The following is a 21,795-nucleotide window of genomic DNA, read 5'->3' as shown; positions in this document are numbered from 1 at the left end:
TGAATCGGAACTGACCGGTAAGCATCTTTCAGATCCCGATGGACCATCCAGTCCCCTTCCTGAAGGAGGTCCCGTAGAAGATGGATGCCCTCCATCTTGAAATGTCGGTACACCACTCCGCCGTTGAAGTCTTTGACATTGAGGACCAAGCGAGAACCGCCTCCTTTTTTCTGAACCAGAAACACATTGCTCACGAAACCCTGTGGATGACGACATCTCTGCACTATGGCCCCCTTGGCTAGAAGAGACTCTATTACCTCGGAAATGAACACCTGATCTTGTTGGGAAAAAACTAGGGGTGTAGGCAGGTGGGGTTGGAGAGGGCGACTGTAGAATTCTATTCTGTAACCCTGCACCATCTCCAACACCCAGGCATCGGTCTACAGCAATTGCCAATTGTGGAGAAAACACCGTAGCCTGCCCCCCAAAACAACCTCCGAGGCTTGAATCAAACTCACCTGAGTTAGAGGAGTCGTGACGACCTCCCTGGTTACCTCCGTAGCCACCTTTCTTGTATTGTCCTCTCCCTTTACGGGAGGGATAGAAAGTGGACTTGTTGGAGCCGAAGGAATCCTGTCTGGGTCTGCGCACCATGCTGATTCTGTTGGTTGGATCCTCGGCCGAACTAGCGTCCCCGTCGTCCGGCCCTTTCAAAAACCGGGCGGAAGGCCCGTTGGAGGTAAGCCTGGGCTTTGTCCAACCCACTGAAGGTGGCCACAAATTTCGTCAACTCCTTGAGGAAAGGATGGCCGAACAACAAACGCTGAGCCAGGGAACCGGATTCAGAAGATACCAAATCTGTAAGCTTGGGGTCAAGTTTAAGAAGAATGGAACAACAACGCTCACAGGCAATTGCACAATTTGCGTTTCCGAGCAGACAAATGGCCCTCTGGGACCACCCAACCAGCTTGTCAGGATCAATGGCAGCACCAGATTCTTTGGCTCGAAAGCCCAGGTCCAAAATGTTTGTCAGGGGACCCAAAAAATCTAACATCTTATCCTGACAGGAACGACAGGACCTGTCCAACCCTTTCTTGGGATCTTTTGCATACTTTTTGAGGTACGTTACCATGGTTGGATCGACCTCGGGAGTATCAGCCAGCTTGTCGGAGAGGTCCGGACGCGGACACTCTGACCGCAGTCGAGCTCGAACATCTTTCTCAAAAGGCTGGCGAATGTGGATCTGCACAAATCAGCCACCTCCGGAGAGAGAAGCTAAGAGGAAGAATTCGGATGAACAATGTCAGAGGGATCAGTTGGGGGGTGGAAGGGGCGTCCACAAAATATTCCTTACGGGCTTTTTTGGACGGAGGAGGGTTCACTGGACCAGAGGAAGAGGAATCGGAGGTGGTATCACCACCATCAGCGGGAGAGTCAGGAGACAAGCGCACTGACTTAGAAGGTCTAGCAGACGCCTGCTTGGAAGAAAAAGACTTAGCCAATTTTACAAAATCCGAATGGTGCGGATTTTTGAGAGACTTCTTAGCGCGTCCTGAAGATTGAGGCAACCAACCCTGTTGCGCAGCATAATCTGACAGATGACGCTTCAAAGGAGCAATGGCATGGACCAAATCCTGATCCAGCAAGTCATGCTCCACTGAGCCTGAGGGCTCCTCCTCATAATAATAAGCATCCTCCTCATAATAATCTCCCATTGTACAACACAGTTGTAAATATGCCCACTTGGAGAGAGGAAAAAAACGAACTATTGACAGCCTGAAAGGCCAAGTCAGGGGGAGTGGAAACCCCAAAGCAAGCCAGGGAAGAAGCAGGCAAAAGAGCCTGTAAAAACAACAATTTCAAAAATGGAGGGAGGGCTTGCCTTAAACCACTCTAGTGTGGAAAAGTAAATTTTGCCATGTTATATGTGCCTACGTGTTCCCCATGTTATGTTATATGTGCATGATCGATATGCATGTATTCCCCTCTGATCGATTAAAGACGCAATTACAGTTGTGTCCATCTCTAGTATGTCAGTTTCCAGTTCTCGTGAATACAACGAATATCAGGCCTATGTAATCCTACGTTGCCACATTTTACAGTGTGCACGTTAATTCATTGAATTATCCCCGTTTCTAGGCCTCAAAAGGGCCCGGACTCAGATTCAGCTCCTGTCTCCTGAACCCTCTCCGAGGAGTGATACAGCCCCCACCTGTATCCCTGACCCTTAGCTTACTTTCATGCCTCGCAGTGCCCGGCTCGGCCTGGCTCTGCCTCCCAGTCTGCCAAGAATATGTTATGTTTCTAGTTATCAGTCCAACCCTCCTTCTCTGCATTCCTAAGCTACTGAATCACATCAATAGTTTCCGTCATGGTCTAGCCTTTATGTCTCCATGTAAGAGAAATACTGTATTAATATTCATAGAATATTCCTCGCACACACACTACATGTAGAATTATGCATGCACCAGTCTTAATGTCTGTTAGCCTTTACCCTGATAACTTTTGGATTCTATCAACATGTTCTCTAAACACGAGATACTAGATAGGCTTTAGGTACATGTCGCTCTGACACTCCAGACTTTCGTCTCCTCTTCTAGCGCAGAAGTCATAGCCCCCAGTCCTCCCTAGTAACACGTCATTGCCAGTTTGCGCGCACCACTAGGTTAGAGGTCCCAGCTGCTCAGGTAGCCCCCTCCATGTTTCCGCCCTGTTTATGACATATTCTGTTACGTTTGCATCACATGTCTATGTATACGCCCTGTACACGCCTTCTTGTTACACCCACTTTATGCCTTATCTTTCGCGACTGCTACAAACTCCGCCTACTGCTACGCCTACTGTATTGAAATGCAATGTATTTTGTTTAACTATATATATCGTGCACTGTTATTAAAGTTTGCTAGCCATTCCCAGATCCTGCCCCGGCAGCTGCCGGGCCCCTGCCATCCCATTCCCGTACAGGCTGTCCTGTTCCAGTCCTTTATGCTTGATTAAAGCCTGTCAACTCCAACTACCTCGAATCTTGACTCTTATTTATTGAGCTACCTGTTTATTGATTATAGTCAAAAATAGAACCGGTAATTAATTATTTATTTACCACATAATGGCGCCCGAATAGGGACTTGCCCTTTCCCCACGCGCCGGAGAAGCCACGCAGGCCCCCTGATCCTCTGCAGCCGTGACGGAACCATACCGTGCACGTGCAGATATTTCTGCTTCAAGTATCCCTCAGGCCCACGGAGGAGACGGAGGTTGCGGTCCAGCATCCAGACGAGGCGGTGGAGGAACGCGGCGAGTCCCGACCAGAGCCCAAGCCGAGAGTCCGAGGTATCCGGAGGCCCACCTGTAACTGAAGTCCGAAGTTCGTCCGTCCGTCGTCGTAGCAGTCCAGTCCAGTCCGAGGCCTTCCGTTCTTGCTGCCCGGTGAGTACCGTTGCTGGGGTAGTATCTAGACAGGGTCAATTAATTTGTCTCTGGTCCGTGGGTTTGGGTACACAGATCCAACACGAAGTGTCCACTTAGGTGGATGCGGGTCCTGACGTGTCTCTTTATGGGACCGGTAAGTTTCGTACTGTTTCAGCAGTACATCTAGTAATTCTAGTCAGTTCTGTTCTCGAGAAATTCATGTGTTCTGTTCTCAGTATTTCAGGTAGTATTCTGTCCGAACTGTTATTTTAAATGTTATTCCATGTGTTTTCAATGTCGTGGTATGAGTGATTTGTTTTCTTAAAGTTATTATTGTGTTTATTGTGTATTGTATTTGTGTTCAGACTCTAGCCTAGTTATTCCTCTGTTCTCAAAGTTACGTCAGTTAAAAACTAGAAAAGGTCTGCTCGAAGAAGCAGTTCCTGTCCCGCCTAGGGACAGTCCAGGTCATTTTATGTATCATAAACATGGCATAAGTGCCATATTATATCTAGATTTATGGGTAGAGTACACCAAGGAATTAGAAGAGAAATATAGATGGCCTGTGTCAGGTACATGGGATGCCGAGTGCATCATGCGAGTAGAAGAAGCATTATGGAAAAAGAAATCCAGACAGTCCCAGAAAGATGCCATCGAGTTATGGCGCAAAGAATCTCACAAAAGAACAGAGAAAGAAATCAGAAAGTCTGAGTTAAGTAGAGAATCCTCAGAAAGAGCCCAAGAAAGGGAATTGATCGAAATAGATGAACGAGTTAAAACCGAACAGTCAGACAGACAGAGAAATGCCCTCATTAAGGGTATGTATCCTCTTCTTGCTGAGGGCTTGCCGAAAGCAACCCCGGAAGCACCATGTAATTTTCCGCCGCCATTAGTTCCGATTAAGCTACGTCACAAACCGACTGCAGCTGATATTTTTCTCTCGTCCTATTTGGACGACACAGTCCCAGAATATGCAAATCCTGTTCCGCCATCTCCTGTAAATAATGTAGTTCCTGTTCTTCCAGCCACCGGGGCACCTGTTACAGCACCTGTTACGGTACCCCCGGTCCAGTCCATAATACAAGTTCCCGCCACATCAGTCACTCTGCCAGCACGAAGAGTATCAGTCGACGATTCCAGTTTAGGGGCCGCGGGAGGAGGTCCTCCTGGTACCCCGCCGCCACACAAACGTGTAACATTAGTCGAGTTACATGAACGTGCGTTACAGCGTACGCCCAAATATCAGTCCGTTGCAGATATCAAGCGAGCTCTTACCGAATGCCGTTATGATCCAGTCCCAGGCGATGATAATATGGTTATATATTCATTGCGCGTAAGACGGGTGACCGAGTATTTGGACACCCTACCGAATATGAAAGAAGATCTAGACAGAATATATCGTTTCATCCGTACAGGAGACGATCCAGAAAGTATTGGCGAAATCATGTCTCTAAGGAAAGCTGAGACCCAGCTCATGCTATTAAAGTTTCTAATCAATTGTTTAATAAGGGAACAAGATTGTCCGACTAAAGATCCGACCGAAATGAAAGTTCTGACAAGGTGGAGTGATAATATAGCCGAGGGTAGACACAAGACCCTTAGTAGTATAGAAAGTATGTACAAGAAAATACGTAAGGAAATAATAAGGTTACATGAGAAACGCAAAGCAGCACAAGTAAGCGAGAAAGAAAACGACTCTTCTACTGAAGAGGTAGACGACGAGAATCCTACCAGAATAGCGTATGTAGGTAGATCTAGATTTCCAGACCGACATTCACGCCTAGAACACAAGAAAGTTTCTCACCTTCCAGCACCAGAACAAGGTTCTCTTGAGCAAGTATTTCAAGCTACCGATCACATTCTGAAATCACGAATCGGTTATAGTGAACTTAGTACTATGCATGAACAAGAACTAGCCCGATCAGCAGTCCGATGGACTACTGATTCTACCACTTTTCCAGACGAAATAGTGGCACAAATGTTTCTGAAGCTGCCCCCAGCCGAGCAGCGACTGGTGGGTATGTATATGATCCAGCACCTCATTACACTGTATGAGGGACAACATTCTGATCCAGGTCCGTTACATGATGTTCTGAACGAGTTACTCCAGTATAAATGGAAAGGTTTAGGTACCGATTTAATTAGTGTCATTCTAGAACAGCGCCACAAATATAGAACGTTTCTGAATCCGCATTTTGTTCATGTCTCACCTCCAGAAAGTAAACCATTTTACATAGATAGACAGAATCCGTTACGAGAAGTACATCCAGTTAGGACACCGGATGGTGAAATGCAACGAGTATTTGTTTACACCCCTATCACAAAGATGGAACTCTTAGAGATGAAGAAATTAATTCCCTGTCACGACAAAGATCCAGCAGGGTTCCATCGAGAATTAAGACATGCTCCGTATGGGAGAATACACGTATCCAGATATCATTAAAATGTTAAAGGTCCTGTTGCCCGCAGGGGTATATGAAAAACTCAAGGAAAAAGAATGGGAGGTGGGAGAGAAAAAGATTGATTGGACAGCTCTAGAAGCTGAAGATAAAATACGAGTACCAGGTACCGGTCTTGGGGACAAATGTAAAGAATTGCCAGAGTTATTGATTCAAGTTTTGCCAAGATTATTAGCCACGAAAAAGGAAGATTGGGATGCAATCTCAGCATGCAAACAGAAACAGGATGAAGACACTAGTGATTTTTATTCTAGATTCGAAAAATGTTTCATTATCAACAGTGGTTTGAAGACAGGTAGCGAGTCATACCCTCATCTTTTTGTTACTAAACTAGTCGAGAATTCAAGTCCACAAGTTAAAAATCGAGTTTTGAAAGTCGAAAGTACCTGGCAAGCTAGTACCCCGTCACAAATGCTTCAGATGCTCCAGTATCACCAGAATAGAATCAGGGAAGAGCAAGAACACGAAAGGAAACGTATGAAAGATACGAAAATGAAAGTACTAGTTGCACAATCTGTTCCACAAGACAGTCAGAAGAGGGGTCCGAATCAAGCCAGTCATCCTGCAGCTCCCGTTAAAGGGACATGCAATTATTGTAAACAGCCAGGTCATTTTATAAACGAGTGTGCAGTTCTGAAACACAACATAGCCACTGGTAAAACTAAAGAAAGACCACGTCCGCCTAGACAAGAACAAGTTTCGCAGACTTCTCAGTCACCACAGAATGCACAACAGACAGTTCCAGCACCGCAGCCTATCGCTGCAACACAGCATGTTACACAGCAGATGTACCAGTATGCTCAGTCAGAGTATCCAGAGTATCAACAGTATTCATGAAACAGCCTAGAGAGGGAGGTAGGCTTGCCTCTCATCGAGATACCTGTAGATCAAGAGGGTCCCTATGTACACAGTCAAGTATTGGGGAAAGACAGAAAGTTTCTGATTGATACAGGGGCAAGTAGGACTACTATCAGTCATGACGAGGTTCCAGGGGCTCCGCTCTCAGGCTCTAGAAATGTTTCCCTTGGATTTTCAGGAAAGCCTATTGTAAACGAGATTTCAAAGCCAGTTACTCTAGAAGTTGGTCCATTGTCCCGAACTACTGATTTGTTACTTACGAAATCATGTCCAGAAAACTTGTTAGGCATCAAGACGTTAAAAGAATTAGGTGCAGTTATTTGCTGCTCCCCAGAAGGAATACGATTGTTCTTAAGGGACTTTAAAGGTCACTATGTATTACGAGATTTTGATCCAAGATTGTCCAATGTACCACAGCATTTATGGGCGCAAGGTCCAACTGATGTAGGTTTTATGCAAATCACACCCCATCGTGTGACTCTCAAGCAAGGTATAGTCCTGCCACGAATCAGACAGTACAGATTGCCACCTGAGGCTGTAGCAGCCTTATCCAAAATTATTGATGAGCTCATTGCTCAAGGAGTGGTTGTAGAAACTGACTCCAATGTATGTAATTCTCCTATCATTCCAGTCATGAAACGTACTGATCCAAATGCACCTCCAGTATATCGATTAGTGATTGACCTTCGAGAACTAAATAAATGTATCATACCCCAGTATCCAGTAGTCCCAGATATTTCATCCTTATTAACAGCTATTGATCCTGAAGCTACATTTTTTACTGTAATAGACCTCAAGAATGCATTTTTCAGTGTTCCCATTCATCCAGACAGCCAGTACCTTTTCGGTTTTTGTTTAAATGGAAGGAGCTATAAATTCACACGAGCTCCTCAAGGTTTCACAGAAAGTCCTAGTATTTACAGTCAAGCACTTAAGAGACAACTAGACAATATTCACATGCCAGCTGACACTGCCCTGCTCCAGTATGTCGATGATCTACTGATCACAGCCCGTTCTGAACGTGACTGCGAGCGTGCGTCACTTACAGTTCTGTATTTCCTAGCCGAGATGGGGCACAAGGTGTCCCCTTCGAAGCTTCAATTCTGTGTCCAGCAAGTGATCTACTTAGGCCACTTACTGTCCAAGTGGGGTAGACAGTTGACACCAGATCGTATCCAGTTAATAGCGAGTCTTCCACAGCCCAAGACACAGAAGGAGGTACGTGCTTTTATTGGCCTCACTTCTTATTGCAGACAATGGATTCCTCAGTATGCATTTCTAGCAAAGCCACTGATACAGTTAACGACACAGGAGGCAGCCGTATCGACTGTCCTCCCTTGGACCCAGGAACATACACTTAGTTTTAATGAATTAAAGAAAGCCTTATGCCAAGCACCTGTTCTAGCTACACCGAACTACAGTAAGCCTTTTACACTTTTTGTCACAGAACGTGATGGTACTGCATTATCTGTTCTCACACAAGATTAAGCAGGACAGTACAAGCCTTGTGCTTATTTTTCGAGCACATTAGATCCAGTAGCCCAGGCTCTGCCTGCGTGCCTCAAGTCAGTTGCAGCTACAGCTCTAGCAATCAGACAAAGTGATTCCATAGTATTAGGACACTCCCTGACAGTACAAGTTCCACACTCCGTGGAAGTTCTTTTAAACCGAACACAGACTCAGCACTTGACCATTGCACGTTTAACAGGTTATGAACTGACACTGTTCCAGCCACACATAGAAATCAGACGCTGCAACGTTCTAAATCCTGCTACTCTGTTACCGTCAGTTACTTCAAATCCTGCCACACATGACTGCGTGGAAGTAGTTAACACTATGACTAAGCCAAGACAAGACCTGACAGACATTGCATTACCTAATCCCGACCTGACACTTTATGTGGATGGTTCATGTATGAGAACTAGTACAGGAGAACTAGTAGCCGCGTATGCAGTGACTACTGACATTGAAGTTATTGAAACACACCGTATTGACACCCTGTCTGCTCAAGCAGCAGAGCTAGTTGCTCTGACCCAAGCCTGCATACGTGCCAAGAACCTGAAAGTAAATATATATACAGATTCATGTTATGCATTCGGAGTCGTACACGACTTCGGAGTGCTCTGGCAGGAGAGAGGTTTCATGACTTCTCATGGAACCAAGATTCAGCATGGTCTCCTCATTCAAGCTCTGTTAAATGCAATACATTTACCGACAGCTATTGCTATCATGAAGTGCAAGGCACATACGAAAGTTACTGACATCATTTCCCAAGGTAACGATCTAGCCGATCGAACAGCCAAGCTCACAGCTCAGACTCCAGACATTCCAGTTAACAAGACACAGACATCCATTCCAGAACAGACTACTTGTATGACAGTTAAGGACCCTACACAAGATGTCATAGACATACAGTTACATGCTACTCCTCAAGAAATGGTCCGAACAAGGAGGGGTCCAGACAGATCAGGGATGGGTGACGAAGGGAAAAGCCACATGGTTTCTCCCCGACTCTATGGTTCAAGTCATTATTAATACCGCACATAGTCCAGCACATCTAGGAGAAAAAGCTATGTTAGACAGTATACAGAACCTTTGGTTCAACAAGCACTTACGAGCTGCAGCCAAGCAGAAAGTCCGTACTTGTATGATATGTTGCCAGTTCAATCCAGGTAAAAGTGTCCCGGTGGAACAAGGTGGATTCCAACCTCCTGACCACCCTTTTGAAGTCCTCCAGATGGATTATATTCAGATGGAGCGATGTCGAGGTTTCAAGTATGTTCTTGTAGTTGTATGCGCTTTGTCCAGGTGGACAGAAGCATATCCAGTTCCAGATTACACAGCCGCGACCACTGCCAAGCAGCTGGTTCGTGAATTCTTCCCCCGTTATGGACTCCCTAGGGTCGTGTATTCTGATAACGGCCAGCCATTCTCATCTGAACTCATGAAACATGTTTCCCTTTTGTTAGGGTACCAGTGGAAGTTCCATTGTGTGCGCCATCCTGAAGCAGCCGGTCTCGTAGAGAGACATAATCAGACCCTGAAAATCCGTATTGCCAAGACATGTAAAGAGAAAGGTGTAGACTGGCTAGTTGCCCTGCCAGTTGCTTTATTCTTTATGCGGATGGTTGCACATTCCAGATCAGGTCTGTCCCCTTATGAGGTCGTATTCGGCCGTCCCCCAAATATGTGGGGTACACCTAGACCCCGCAGTATTACAGATGTTTCCAGTAATATGTTGACAGATTACCTAGCTTCCTTGATGTCTGCCCTACACTCTTGTCGTTCGCAGGTTGCCGCTGCATTTCCAGACAATACTGAAGTGAAACCGCACGAGGTCATTCCAGGTGACCTAGTACTGGTCAGGAACTTTGATCGTTCAAGTCCGCTGGAGCCTCACTGGAAGGAGCCGAGACTAGTCCTTCTGACCACCCGTACGGCCGTGAAGTTGGAAGGCCGCAAGGGTTGGGTCCATCTGTCGCATATCAAGAAATTTCATGGAACCCGAAAAAAGACTTTTAATGACAATTCCAAAGACTGTTCCATTTCTAAAGACTGCCTGAAACAAGACTCTAAATCAGACATTAATCTCAATCCCGAACTGAAAGTTCCTCTGTTAGAGAAAACTCCGCAGCAGGAGTATAAGTTAAAACTCCGGTCTAGTAAAATAAGTCAGCCAGTTTAATTGTCTAAGTCCCCCTCGGGTGAAACGGTTAGACAGGTATCTGACATGTATGAGATAGACCCCCATAGTGAGAGAGTTAGTCAAAACTCTATAAGATGTATCATTTTTCTAAGTTTTCTATTGTTTCTAAGTTTGATGGTTACCTGCACAAGTTATGCATTGCATTTATGTTTTCCAATTTCTCATGTAAATAAGTTTTCTAATGCCACAGTAGAGCACACATTTAGTGATCTGCCTCCTCACGAGTTATCCTATCGTCTTGCTATGAGAAATAATACATTCATCAGAATGTTACACTATTCACACCAGACCAGCAATGCTACTAATTGTTGGGTGTGTGGTCGACTCCCCCCTTTCCAGACACCGAAGGGAGTTCTGCCACTCTTTCCTTATCCGTTTTCACATAATGGTTCGTGTGGAGCATGGTCCACGTTAACGTCATCTTCAAATGATATGTCCCTTCTGAATAGAACATGTTTTCCAGACAAGCAAGGTCTCTCCCATAGAACAGGGTTAGATCTAGAAAATGAAGTTTATAATTTAGGTAATTATTCTTCGAGTTTTATGGTCCTGAATGTTCAGTCTGATACTACTCCAGACTTGCCTGCTATTTCAGTACTACCAGCCAAAGGCGAATTATGTGTCAGAAATAATGGTTCCGCACATGTAGGACATAGTGATTGTACTACTACTGTCGAGTATAGTGACAGTGGGAAATCTATTTTCAAAGCCTCACGTCATTCTTATTTTGTTTGTGGTCAGACCGCATATGTTCGTCTGCCCCTCGATTGGGATGGAACATGTTACATTGCCTTCCTACTGCCACCAGTTTTTCTAGCCCCATCTGATTATCATAGAAACACGCATCTAGTACACGTCAGACATAAAAGGGAGATCGAGTCCCCAATTGTCGATCAAACTGAAACTGCTCTAGAACAATATACAGATTTCAATAAAGGTTTTTTCTTCTTTATAGGACCTATCCAGAATAGTAAGTTAATCCGTAGGTTAACCATAACCCTTGAAGCAGTAGTGAATGAGACTACTTCTGCTCTAGGTAACTTAACTGAAGAGCAATCTGCTATGAGATTTGTCGTGCTCCAAAATCGTCTCGTTCTTGACGTCATACTGGCCGATAGAGGAGGAGCATGTAGAGTCATCGGATCTAGTTGTTGCATTTTCATTCCTAATAACGCGCCGTCTGTTTATTCAGCTATAACCAGACTTCATAAAATTGCCCATCAGTTACACCAGAATCCAGGCACCTGGACATGGTCCGGTTGGCTCTGGAGTATCATATCTGCCTGTGGATGGAAAGTATTGTCATTCCTAGGTATTGCAGTAATGATCATTTTCAGTTGCTGCCTCTGTATACAATGTGGCCCTGCGATTTGCGGCATGTGCGCTACCTCTTGTATTCCTAGTCCTAAGTCCCGTTCCAAGACAATTCGAGGCGAGCAAATGATGCTATATGAAATGATAGATGGTATCATGAATATAGATGTTTCCTGATGGAAACGTAGGGCACAAGGAGGGAATGTGGAAAAGTAAATTTTGCCATGTTATATGTGCCTACGTGTTCCCCATGTTATGTTATATGTGCATGATCGATATGCATGTATTCCCCTCTGATCGATTAAAGACGCAATTACAGTTGTGTCCATCTCTAGTATGTCAGTTTCCAGTTCTCGTGAATACAACGAATATCAGGCCTATGTAATCCTACGTTGCCACATTTTACAGTGTGCACGTTAATTCATTGAATTATCCCCGTTTCTAGGCCTCAAAAGGGCCCGGACTCAGATTCAGCTCCTGTCTCCTGAACCCTCTCCGAGGAGTGATACAGCCCCCACCTGTATCCCTGACCCTTAGCTTACTTTCATGCCTCGCAGTGCCCGGCTCGGCCTGGCTCTGCCTCCCAGTCTGCCAAGAATATGTTATGTTTCTAGTTATCAGTCCAACCCTCCTTCTCTGCATTCCTAAGCTACTGAATCACATCAATAGTTTCCGTCATGGTCTAGCCTTTATGTCTCCATGTAAGAGAAATACTGTATTAATATTCATAGAATATTCCTCGCACACACACTACATGTAGAATTATGCATGCACCAGTCTTAATGTCTGTTAGCCTTTACCCTGATAACTTTTGGATTCTATCAACATGTTCTCTAAACACGAGATACTAGATAGGCTTTAGGTACATGTCGCTCTGACACTCCAGACTTTCGTCTCCTCTTCTAGCGCAGAAGTCATAGCCCCCAGTCCTCCCTAGTAACACGTCATTGCCAGTTTGCGCGCACCACTAGGTTAGAGGTCCCAGCTGCTCAGGTAGCCCCCTCCATGTTTCCGCCCCGTTTATGACATATTCTGTTACGTTTGCATCACATGTCTATGTATACGCCCTGTACACGCCTTCTTGTTACACCCACTTTATGCCTTATCTTTCGCGACTGCTACAAACTCCGCCTACTGCTACGCCTACTGTATTGAAATGCAATGTATTTTGTTTAACTATATATATCGTGCACTGTTATTAAAGTTTGCTAGCCATTCCCAGATCCTGCCCCGGCAGCTGCCGGGCCCCTGCCATCCCATTCCCGTACAGGCTGTCCTGTTCCAGTCCTTTATGCTTGATTAAAGCCTGTCAACTCCAACTACCTCGAATCTTGACTCTTATTTATTGAGCTACCTGTTTATTGATTATAGTCAAAAATAGAACCGGTAATTAATTATTTATTTACCACACTAGGCAATGCCTATGCGCTATTGTACAGCCCCACCAAGTGAATTTAGAAGGGCGTAGGCGGGGGCAGAAAAACGGCAGGCTGTGGGCAGAGCTGAAGAGAAACGCTGCTCAAGCGTGTGAGCGCTCCGCTTGGAATGCGTAGAATGTAAACAATGAACTGCGCATGCGCGGAACTGCCTGCCAGCTATGAAAAGGGACGCGCGAGCAACGCGCGCGTCTCTCGCCCCCTACTCCCGCTCCACAAATTCAAAACGGCACGGAACACAAGCGGCCATAATCGGGGAGGCAACCACGTGCTCCCTGCACTGGCGAAAGAACGAAACCGGCAATAAAAAGCACGCGAGCCAAAGCGTGCGCGAACAATAAGGCACAAAGCGGTAAGAACAGCAGCGCTTAGTGCACAAGCACAAGCTAAATAGCCACAAAGCAGATACAAAATAGCAACAATAACCAGCAAGAAAATGATTAAAGGCACTTAACTGGCTGCGGAAGCAGCAAAGAAAGAGGAAGTGTTGCCCTCTATGATTCCTTTTATAGTACATATACTCTATGGTTGCCCAGGGATTCATGGGAAATGTAGTGCTTATTTTCTTTACTGTGTTCTGATTGGCTGCTGTATTTTTTGGCAGTAAAGAAATGAGAAAGCATAATCGGAGCCTCCGTCCTGCCATAGAATTTACCTTTACGTATATAGAATGTAGCAGAAAACACAACCCAATATTTTATCAGATGCAAAAATGTTTAGGAACAACTATAGATTGATAACATCAAATGGAAAGTGCAAGATGAGCACTGCTCTTGATACTGAATAATTTGGAATTGAGTGTAAAGCATACTGTTTAAATTCCAAAGCACTAATTTCTCATAAAGTCTAACACCCAGTATATGTCACGTTTCTTTTTTGGAGTGTGACTAAAGGAACACTCTCTCCCTGATTTCCGTAGTTAATATGTGAAACTTGGGTATGGGGGACATCATCTTCATATGAAGGAAAATGGGTTGCTTGACAACACAGGTTATTGACTGGTGCTTTTAAAGAATCGAAACGAGTTACGATCCCGACCTGGGGTTGGTGCAGTGTGTGCATGAAGTAAGAGCACAAAAACAATATTAGTGATATGAGTGCACAAAAGAAATGAAGTGGGGATAACTTATGAAAGGGGAAATTCACAGGGGAATGGTGAGCTAACTCATACAAAGTACAGATGAATAGCTCACATGTATATAAACTAATGCGGACATTATTGTATTATAGGAAGTTCCTGGCGTGTTACTCTAATAAGACAGTTAAGTATACACCGAAAACCTCACTTATGAAATACATTTTTGGGAGGTAAGGAAACGGGATCTACATCATGAGGAATGCCATAGACCCCTAGGGGGCTAGAGATTTTGGCAAGAAACATGTCGATATAAAGCAGAGAGGGTGACAGGGACGTTAATTCCCTAGATACACCCTCAACGTATATATTTCCTAACCCTATCGGGAAGGATCCATGTATGATGTAATATAGAGGGTACCCTCTTAGATAGTTTTAACGGAGTCACAGCCTCTGCAATAATGGCTCCCTAGAGTATGTTTTTTCAAAAAATTATTTTTGTGCTCCACCCTGAATGTTGACCTGCAGCAGGGTGTAGAAGCGGCCCTATGATGAAGCATGCCACTAACTAGTGGGTGAGGACAGTATTAAAAACCTTGTGGATTTTCCCCAGATATAGATTGGAATAAACTAATTAAATTCAAAGGCATTCCCTTCTTGGTGTGTGTTGATAGACATTTTTAGGGAGAATTAGGGAAGTCTTTTTTCCACTTGTCCCTTTCTTTTTAGAGTGTGATTAATCCACACCTCCTTACCTGACAATATTACCTGACAAATTAGTGCTTGGTAGTAGGGCCTCTTTTCTCCCAAAAGTGGTAACTGTTCCATGTGGGGCAATCTGGCACCTTGCCCACTTGCTCCGCTCCTCCACATCCCTCTAAAGAATAGGAGGGACTCCCATCGTCTGGACCCAAAAAGAGCGTTGTTTTCTATCTTTACAACAATAAAAAGTTCCAGGTGGACAACCAACTCTTCGTGGGGTACGTTGGAGCTAAGAAAGGTGCAGTGCAGAAGAGGGCTATCTTGCGATGGATCGTCCTCTGCAACAACATTTGTTACAGTCTCCTGAAGGCTCAAGGGCTCACTCCACTAGAGCTAAGGCTGCTACCACAGTGCTGCAAAGTGGGGTTTTCGTTCTGGACATATGTCAGGCTGTGACGTGGGCAGCTCTGCACATGTTTGCCAAGCATTACTGCCTTGACAATCATGTCTGCAGGGAAAGTCACTTTGGCCTCTCTGTCCTGCAGGATTTTTTGGTGTAACTTGTCCCTTCTCCGGGGATAGTATTCCTTGGGTTTCTATTCAAAGGTAAGGAATGTGCAGCTAGAGGGTTCTACCAGATAAACAAGTTACCTACCTTCAGTAACGCCTCATCTGGTAGAGACATAATCTATCCGCAGATTCCTTACCGACTCACCCATCTGCCCGCACTGCAGACAGGTTTCTAGGGTCCGTGCAGATCCCTTTCAGGGACCCAGTTCAAAAACACACCAATGTCCGTTTATCTCATGGCTTCGCACTCCTGGTGTGGAAAGTCATGAAAAGTAACTGACATCAGCGTGCTGAAGTGGTGCCTATATAGGTGACGCGGACCTCCCTTTGGCGCAGACTACGCTGACATCATGCGGAGCCGACCGCCGCCACCTAACAGCGTGCAGGGGTATTGCTGAAAGGAAAACCCTTACGGATCCAGTCTGATGCCTGGGAAATTCAAAGGTGAGGTATCTGTGGTTAGATTATGTCTCTACCAGATAAGGCGTTACCAAGGGTGAGTAACTTGTTCATCAGGATACAGTCAGGCACTCTGCAAGAACACATTTGCATACCATGCAAGAGGCATTCCTAATGCTACAGCGAGCTTCAAACAGACTACACCTGCTGCATGTGGCAGAGTGGTTCTTTTCCTCATTGCTTGAGCCTTCCTCTTTTAAATTGCACTACCTGCCATTGACTAAATCAATTTGAAAGAACTCTGCAATCAGCCATAGAGAGAAAAGCAAGAGATCAGTACAGATTGAAGACCTACTACTCACTGTCAATGTCTACGAGTCCAAGCAGTCCTGAAGTTGAAAATAAATCATTTAAAAAAAGTGTGGGCCAAATGTTTTCTCAGAAGGCTGCCGCCAGTAATTCTGAAAGCCAAGGTTCCCCAAAACTAAGGTACTCCTCTCTCATCCACCACCCTACACTTTCTCCTCTGTCACCCTCTTCCTATCTTTCCCTTCTTCCTGTTTAATCTTTTTGCATATCTTTCATTTGATCTGGGCCAAAGTCTAATGATGGAAAATAAGTCAGTCTTCACAGAAATGAGAGCCACAGGATACCATTTGCAACCCACCTGCCCAAGTTAACCACTGGGGCCAAAGTTCTAGAATGATGGCAGAGGAGCTGCCTGGCTGGTTCTTGCTCTTGTGACCTGTGGATGTAGCCCATGGCCACACTACCTCCCCCTACTTTTCCAACAGCTTATCTTGTCTACCTGTCCCATCGACTGTTCCATCTAGGCTTCTCTCACAGGGGCCAGGTACATTCAGTGCAGTGCTGACTAGCAGTGCAAACATCCTTTGGATATGTACCATGTGTCTGTACTCATAACCATGTCAATGTTTTAGGACCGCCTTTAAAACCTCTTTAATTTTTATCAATGGGCGTTAGCAAAATGTCCCTAGAAATGCAGCATTTGCCACACATTTCCCCACGGTGACTCGAGGGAGAACGTGCAATCTCATGTATAAATGAAATCATGTTCTATTCAGTTTTCCATCAATTATATTCTCCAGATATGCTTTTAAACCACAATTTGGCACGTTTCCTGAAAATGTTTAAAGTTCCTTGCTCATGGTAATGCTATAAGGGACTCAATATCCCACAAATAGTTTTTGCGATAGAAAAATGCTAATACTTTAAAGAAATGCAGAAAAATATGGCATGTTATTTAACATCTCACCAGATTCTTCTAATTTTATTTTTATAGAGTGTGAAGGTATTCCTGAGACCCCTTTTATGCAGAAGTTGTTCCCTGATGACCGCCCCACCATAAAAAAAATGTACCCCGGTTAAAGCGATTAGTGAAGGAGCATCATCTTCCAGTGAGGAGCCACATACGCTTTGTGTTTGAAAAGGGAGCTCGCTGTCCTGTCCTCTAACTTACCTTGATCTTGATGTGCGCACCCACATGGACAATGCATTTGCTGCCGTCTACTTGTCACCCTAACAATAACAGGCGCTGGATGATATCTGCCACCTTTCAGAAATAAAGGGATTTCATTACAATTGTTAAGTATCATAAAACATCTATAACTTATAAACCGGTTGTAGTAAAGTAGAATCTTTCTGGCATAGATACACCCCCACCTTTTGCGTGGTGTCCGTGTGTTTTGACTACTTCACTGGACTGCTAACCAGGACCTCAGTAGCCGTGCTCTCGCCTCTAAATTCTACGGTAAGTACTTTGTACACCCCACAATTGGCATACTGGGGTACCATTGTAAGTCCCGAGTGTATGGCACTGAGGTACCCAGGGCATTGGCACACCAGGGTCTCCCATGGGCTGCAGAATGTATTATGTCACCCATGGGAGCCCATGCAAACTGTGTCTGCAGAGCTGCCGTTGCAGTCCATGTAAAATTGTGCTTGTACCTTTCACTTTGTATATATGGTTTCCCCTATATCCCGGTCACTGCACTTTTAACCTATAAGTCACCCCTAAGGCAGGCCCTTCTTTCCAAGGGTAGGGTGCGTGGTTCTAAGTGTGTTGGTACCCCTGCATGAGCAGAGGTACTCCTACAAACCCCAGACTTCATTTGCTAGGCTTTGGAAGTGTGGGACAGCCATTATAAGGTAAATAGTGGACAAGGAAAAGTCGAGAGGTCCAAGTTCATAATGGCTGTCCTAAAACTGGTCATGTTTGGTATCAAACATTTTGGAATCCTGATCGGTACAGGAGCAGGTAGTCAGGCAGGGTTTGGCGCAAAAGTCCACCAGCATGCCACAGTTCTTACTTCTGAGATTCTTCTTTGTCCTCTTCTTTCTTCAGTCAGAATAATCTGAGTCCTCTGGAGGCCACCTAAATACTGAAGTTAGGGATGTTAAGGAGAGTGAAGGGTAGTAGCCAATGGGCTACTTACCATTGGGGTTTCTAAACCCCCAATATGACCACTTCTTGTGGTGAGTGGGCATAACCCTGTCCCCGAATTCCTATTTCCCGCAAAATCAAAATGGTGGAACCCTTCTTTTTTGGGGCACATTAGGCAGCCCACCTTAGGGGTGTGTTTGACCTGGTAGTGCACCACATCTCCTGGCTTAGCTAATTTCCCACCTGCCCTGGTGCCAAATGGGCCTTAGTGTGGTACTTCCCAGGTCTGGGGAAGCCGGGGTTGCATCTCAAATGCTGCAAGGGGTTTGAAGTCCATTGCCCTGATATGCAGATTCGATAGCCATCCTGCTTGAGATGTGAACACCTTCCTCCAGAAAAGGCATTGTTTCTGGCCTGAGAGTACAAGCTCTCACCTGCAGGTGGTCAGAAACATGATGGTGGCAGGCTGGATAATACCAGTCAGCCAGCACAATAAGAGGCTGGAGGGTTTTCCCTAAGGTGCCCTCTGCGTGCATATCTTAATAAATCCACTACTGGCATCAGTATGGATTTATTAAGACAAAGTGTTTGATACCGAACACCATAGGTGTCAGTGGAGCCATAATGTAGCTGGAGAACCTGTAATGACCAGTGCCCAGTACATATACTTAACATGGCTTCCCTGTTCACATGTACTATCTAGCAATCAACCTAGACAGCACAGGTGGATTCCGGCTCATGCAGATATAACCTTGCATGTAATATAATGCACTCTGTAAGGGTGGCTTGCATATACGGTATGTAGTGGTCTGTGGGCATGGCACACAGGGTGTGTGCCACGTTATGAATTCACTTTTATCGGCACCATATCACGCAGGCTGCAATGGCAGTCTGCGTGAGTTTGGTGGTGTATCTCTTAAGGTGGCATAATACATGCTGCAGCCCTTAGAGACCCTTTTCAGTACCCATGCCCTAGGTACCAGCGGTACCATTTACAAGGGTGCTAAACGTCTTTCCAGATGGGGACATTTATCTTGTTTTTGGAGAAAGAACACGGGCACTGGGGCCCTGGTTAGGAGGAACCCAGTGCACTTCAGTCAAAATTGCATCAAATACCAGGCATTAAGTGGGGGTGACAATGTTAAAAAAGGCATAACTTCCTGTACAGTTCATAATTTGCAATATGGCACAGTGAGCTATTAATTACATGGCACCAAGGAGCTGCATGTAAAATGCAAAGCATGGGGTTAGAACCTTACTGTTTGTTTCCTCTATCTGCCATTATACTAAGGTTGCTAAAAAGTGGTGTCCTTGAGTAGTAAGTCTTACTTGTATAGGCGCTATGTTTTAAATCCCGACTTTGTTTCCTCAACATGCTCTTAACATTTAATGCCTACCATTAAATATGATATGTGACTCCTTGTAAGCTAAACAAAAAAGGGGGGAGTGAGGATCGTTGTGTTCCAGAGGGTTTAGATAACCACTCAGGGGTGAGTGCAAGGTCCAGCCGCAGTCGGTGCCCTAGGAGATGAGGAAAACAAAGGAAGACTGGGCTGTTCCTGGAGGGTCAGAAGGTCACTGAGGTGCAGAAGTGAGTGCTTGTTGGAGAACTACCCCTGGGTATCCATTATGTTGGATATAATGGCCTCTCACACCCTTGCGGGTGTCATGCTTCATCATAGGCAATGATCCTCGTTGGGTAGGCGGTGCAATTCCCAACGGGCAACACCTCTAGGAGGGGCTCTTTGGCGGAGATCTTTTTATCCAACTGCCTATGGGTGAAGTGCGGATGTAGGGCCAGGACAATGTAGATGGTGTAAGTGAGAATAAAATGAAGCAAGAGGTACCGGAAAACAACTTTATTCTGGTGGTCCTTTGCCTCAATTAAAATAGGGGTTAGTCTGTGCTCGCAGGAACTTATGTTTCCATGTACGAGACAGTACTAAGATGTGCAAGGTGTGGTCAACATGTTTCTCGCTATTCGTCCATTTACATGCGATTCTTCAGGACCTAAAATGAAGCAGAACTACTGTCTACCAAACATGATCTACATGAGTATCAGTGTCACATAACATACATTTATACTACCTGTTTAACACTCTCTCCTGCCTGGAAATGGGAGAGAAATGAAACCATTACAACAGGTAAATGGCAAAAATGCGTTCCTCATTGTGACCTAAAGCACACAGTGACTTAGTGACATACTAGTGAAGGTGCAGCTAGTATGTGAACAAAACGAAGTGGACACTCAATTCAGAGACAATGGAAAATTGCTTGCCCCTTACATAAGTGTCTAGACAAAGGTAAAAACATAGGCAGCAGTTTTCTTATAAGAAAAGGATACAGCAACATCCAGTAACAATCTATATACAGTATGACTCACCTATTAGTCAGCGTTTGTGTGTCAACAGTGCCCAGCGGGTCAGACATCAGGGGTGAAGCCACTGTAGTTTAGGCTGGGGAGAGGTAGAGGTAGAAAGGTGTTGTGAACCTCCATGTTTACGCCAGTGAGAGGCTATGTAACCCATCCACGATATAATCTAGCCCGCACAAGCTAGCAATCTGCGCAATACTAAGTAGTTAAAGGAAGCTCTCAACCACTGTCAAAGCGCTAGCAATAGCCCGGTACTAAATGAGGCACCAGAAAGGTCCCCGGTAAATCCGGGACGCGTGGTGCACGTTTCCTCATTTAACATGGAGCCCGATACTTAATGCGGCTCCAGAGAGGTCCTAGCTAGAGCCGAGACGTGAGGTGCACGTTCCTTATTTAAAGTAAAAATCAAAAATCAAGAGGGACTTACTTCAACAGCCTGTGTCTGTGCTCGCTCGCCTACCCCTCGCCGCCGGGTCCGGATAGTAAGGAGCCGGCCCGGCGGCCATGGTGATTAAGGCAAATGGGCGTGGTTACACTCACATTCGTGGATCGCGCATGACGATCGCAAGTCACGTGTGAAAGGTTGCGAGTGTGGGGGCCATTGTAGAGTGGAGTCAAGGGCTTCCACGCTAGTACTGAAGCACCTGGACATCCCGTATTTATGGTGTGTGTTGCTGCGTAACACTGCGGGTGCCCCACAGGGAATGGATAGCAAGAACAATCAAGCACATTAACACAACAATGTCAGCCATTGTATCCAAGCGTGGTGCGGTACATAAATCCAATCTAAGTCTGTTAGACAGGAATAGTAAGGGGACGCTCACCCTCTGTGTAATGTTAATAAGTGAAGGGTCATGCAGTGTCTGGAAGTGCCCCTGCCCATGTAGAGGCAGGGTGCGAGGTCGTATGATTGACCACTAAGATCGGTAAGCGCCATCCAATGTACCGACCCCCTATACTAATGGAGCCAATAAGGTGCAAGATGTTGTGAGGACATATGACCTGTGCTAACCACAGGCCTAGCATGTACAGTCTTTAAAGTGCGCTCCATGGAATTTCCTCATTCAGCCCCTGGCTATCAGTTGATAGTCGGTATATCCACCTTTGTTCTTTCAGGAGAGGTTATGTTTGGATATGTTGAAGGTGGCTT

General features: G+C 45.3%; 1 protein-coding gene across 1 annotated transcript in view; it reads left to right on the top strand.

The window, feature by feature from the left end:
- Positions 1 to 17,322, top strand: part of GRN (granulin precursor) — a 1,937,406-nt gene extending 1,920,084 nt beyond the window's left edge. The window contains exon 21 of the mRNA XM_078645176.1: positions 17,171 to 17,322. Within this exon, the coding sequence (XP_078501302.1) occupies positions 17,171 to 17,236 (66 nt within the window). The 3' untranslated portion in view covers positions 17,237 to 17,322. The remainder of the gene's footprint in view (positions 1 to 17,170) is intronic.
- Positions 17,323 to 21,795: the final 4,473 nt, after the last annotated feature.

This window comes from Lissotriton helveticus, chromosome 5_1 (assembly GCF_964261635.1).
Source record: "Lissotriton helveticus chromosome 5_1, aLisHel1.1, whole genome shotgun sequence".
NCBI lineage: Eukaryota > Metazoa > Chordata > Amphibia > Caudata > Salamandridae > Lissotriton > Lissotriton helveticus.
This window is presented reverse-complemented; position numbering and strand designations above follow the sequence as displayed.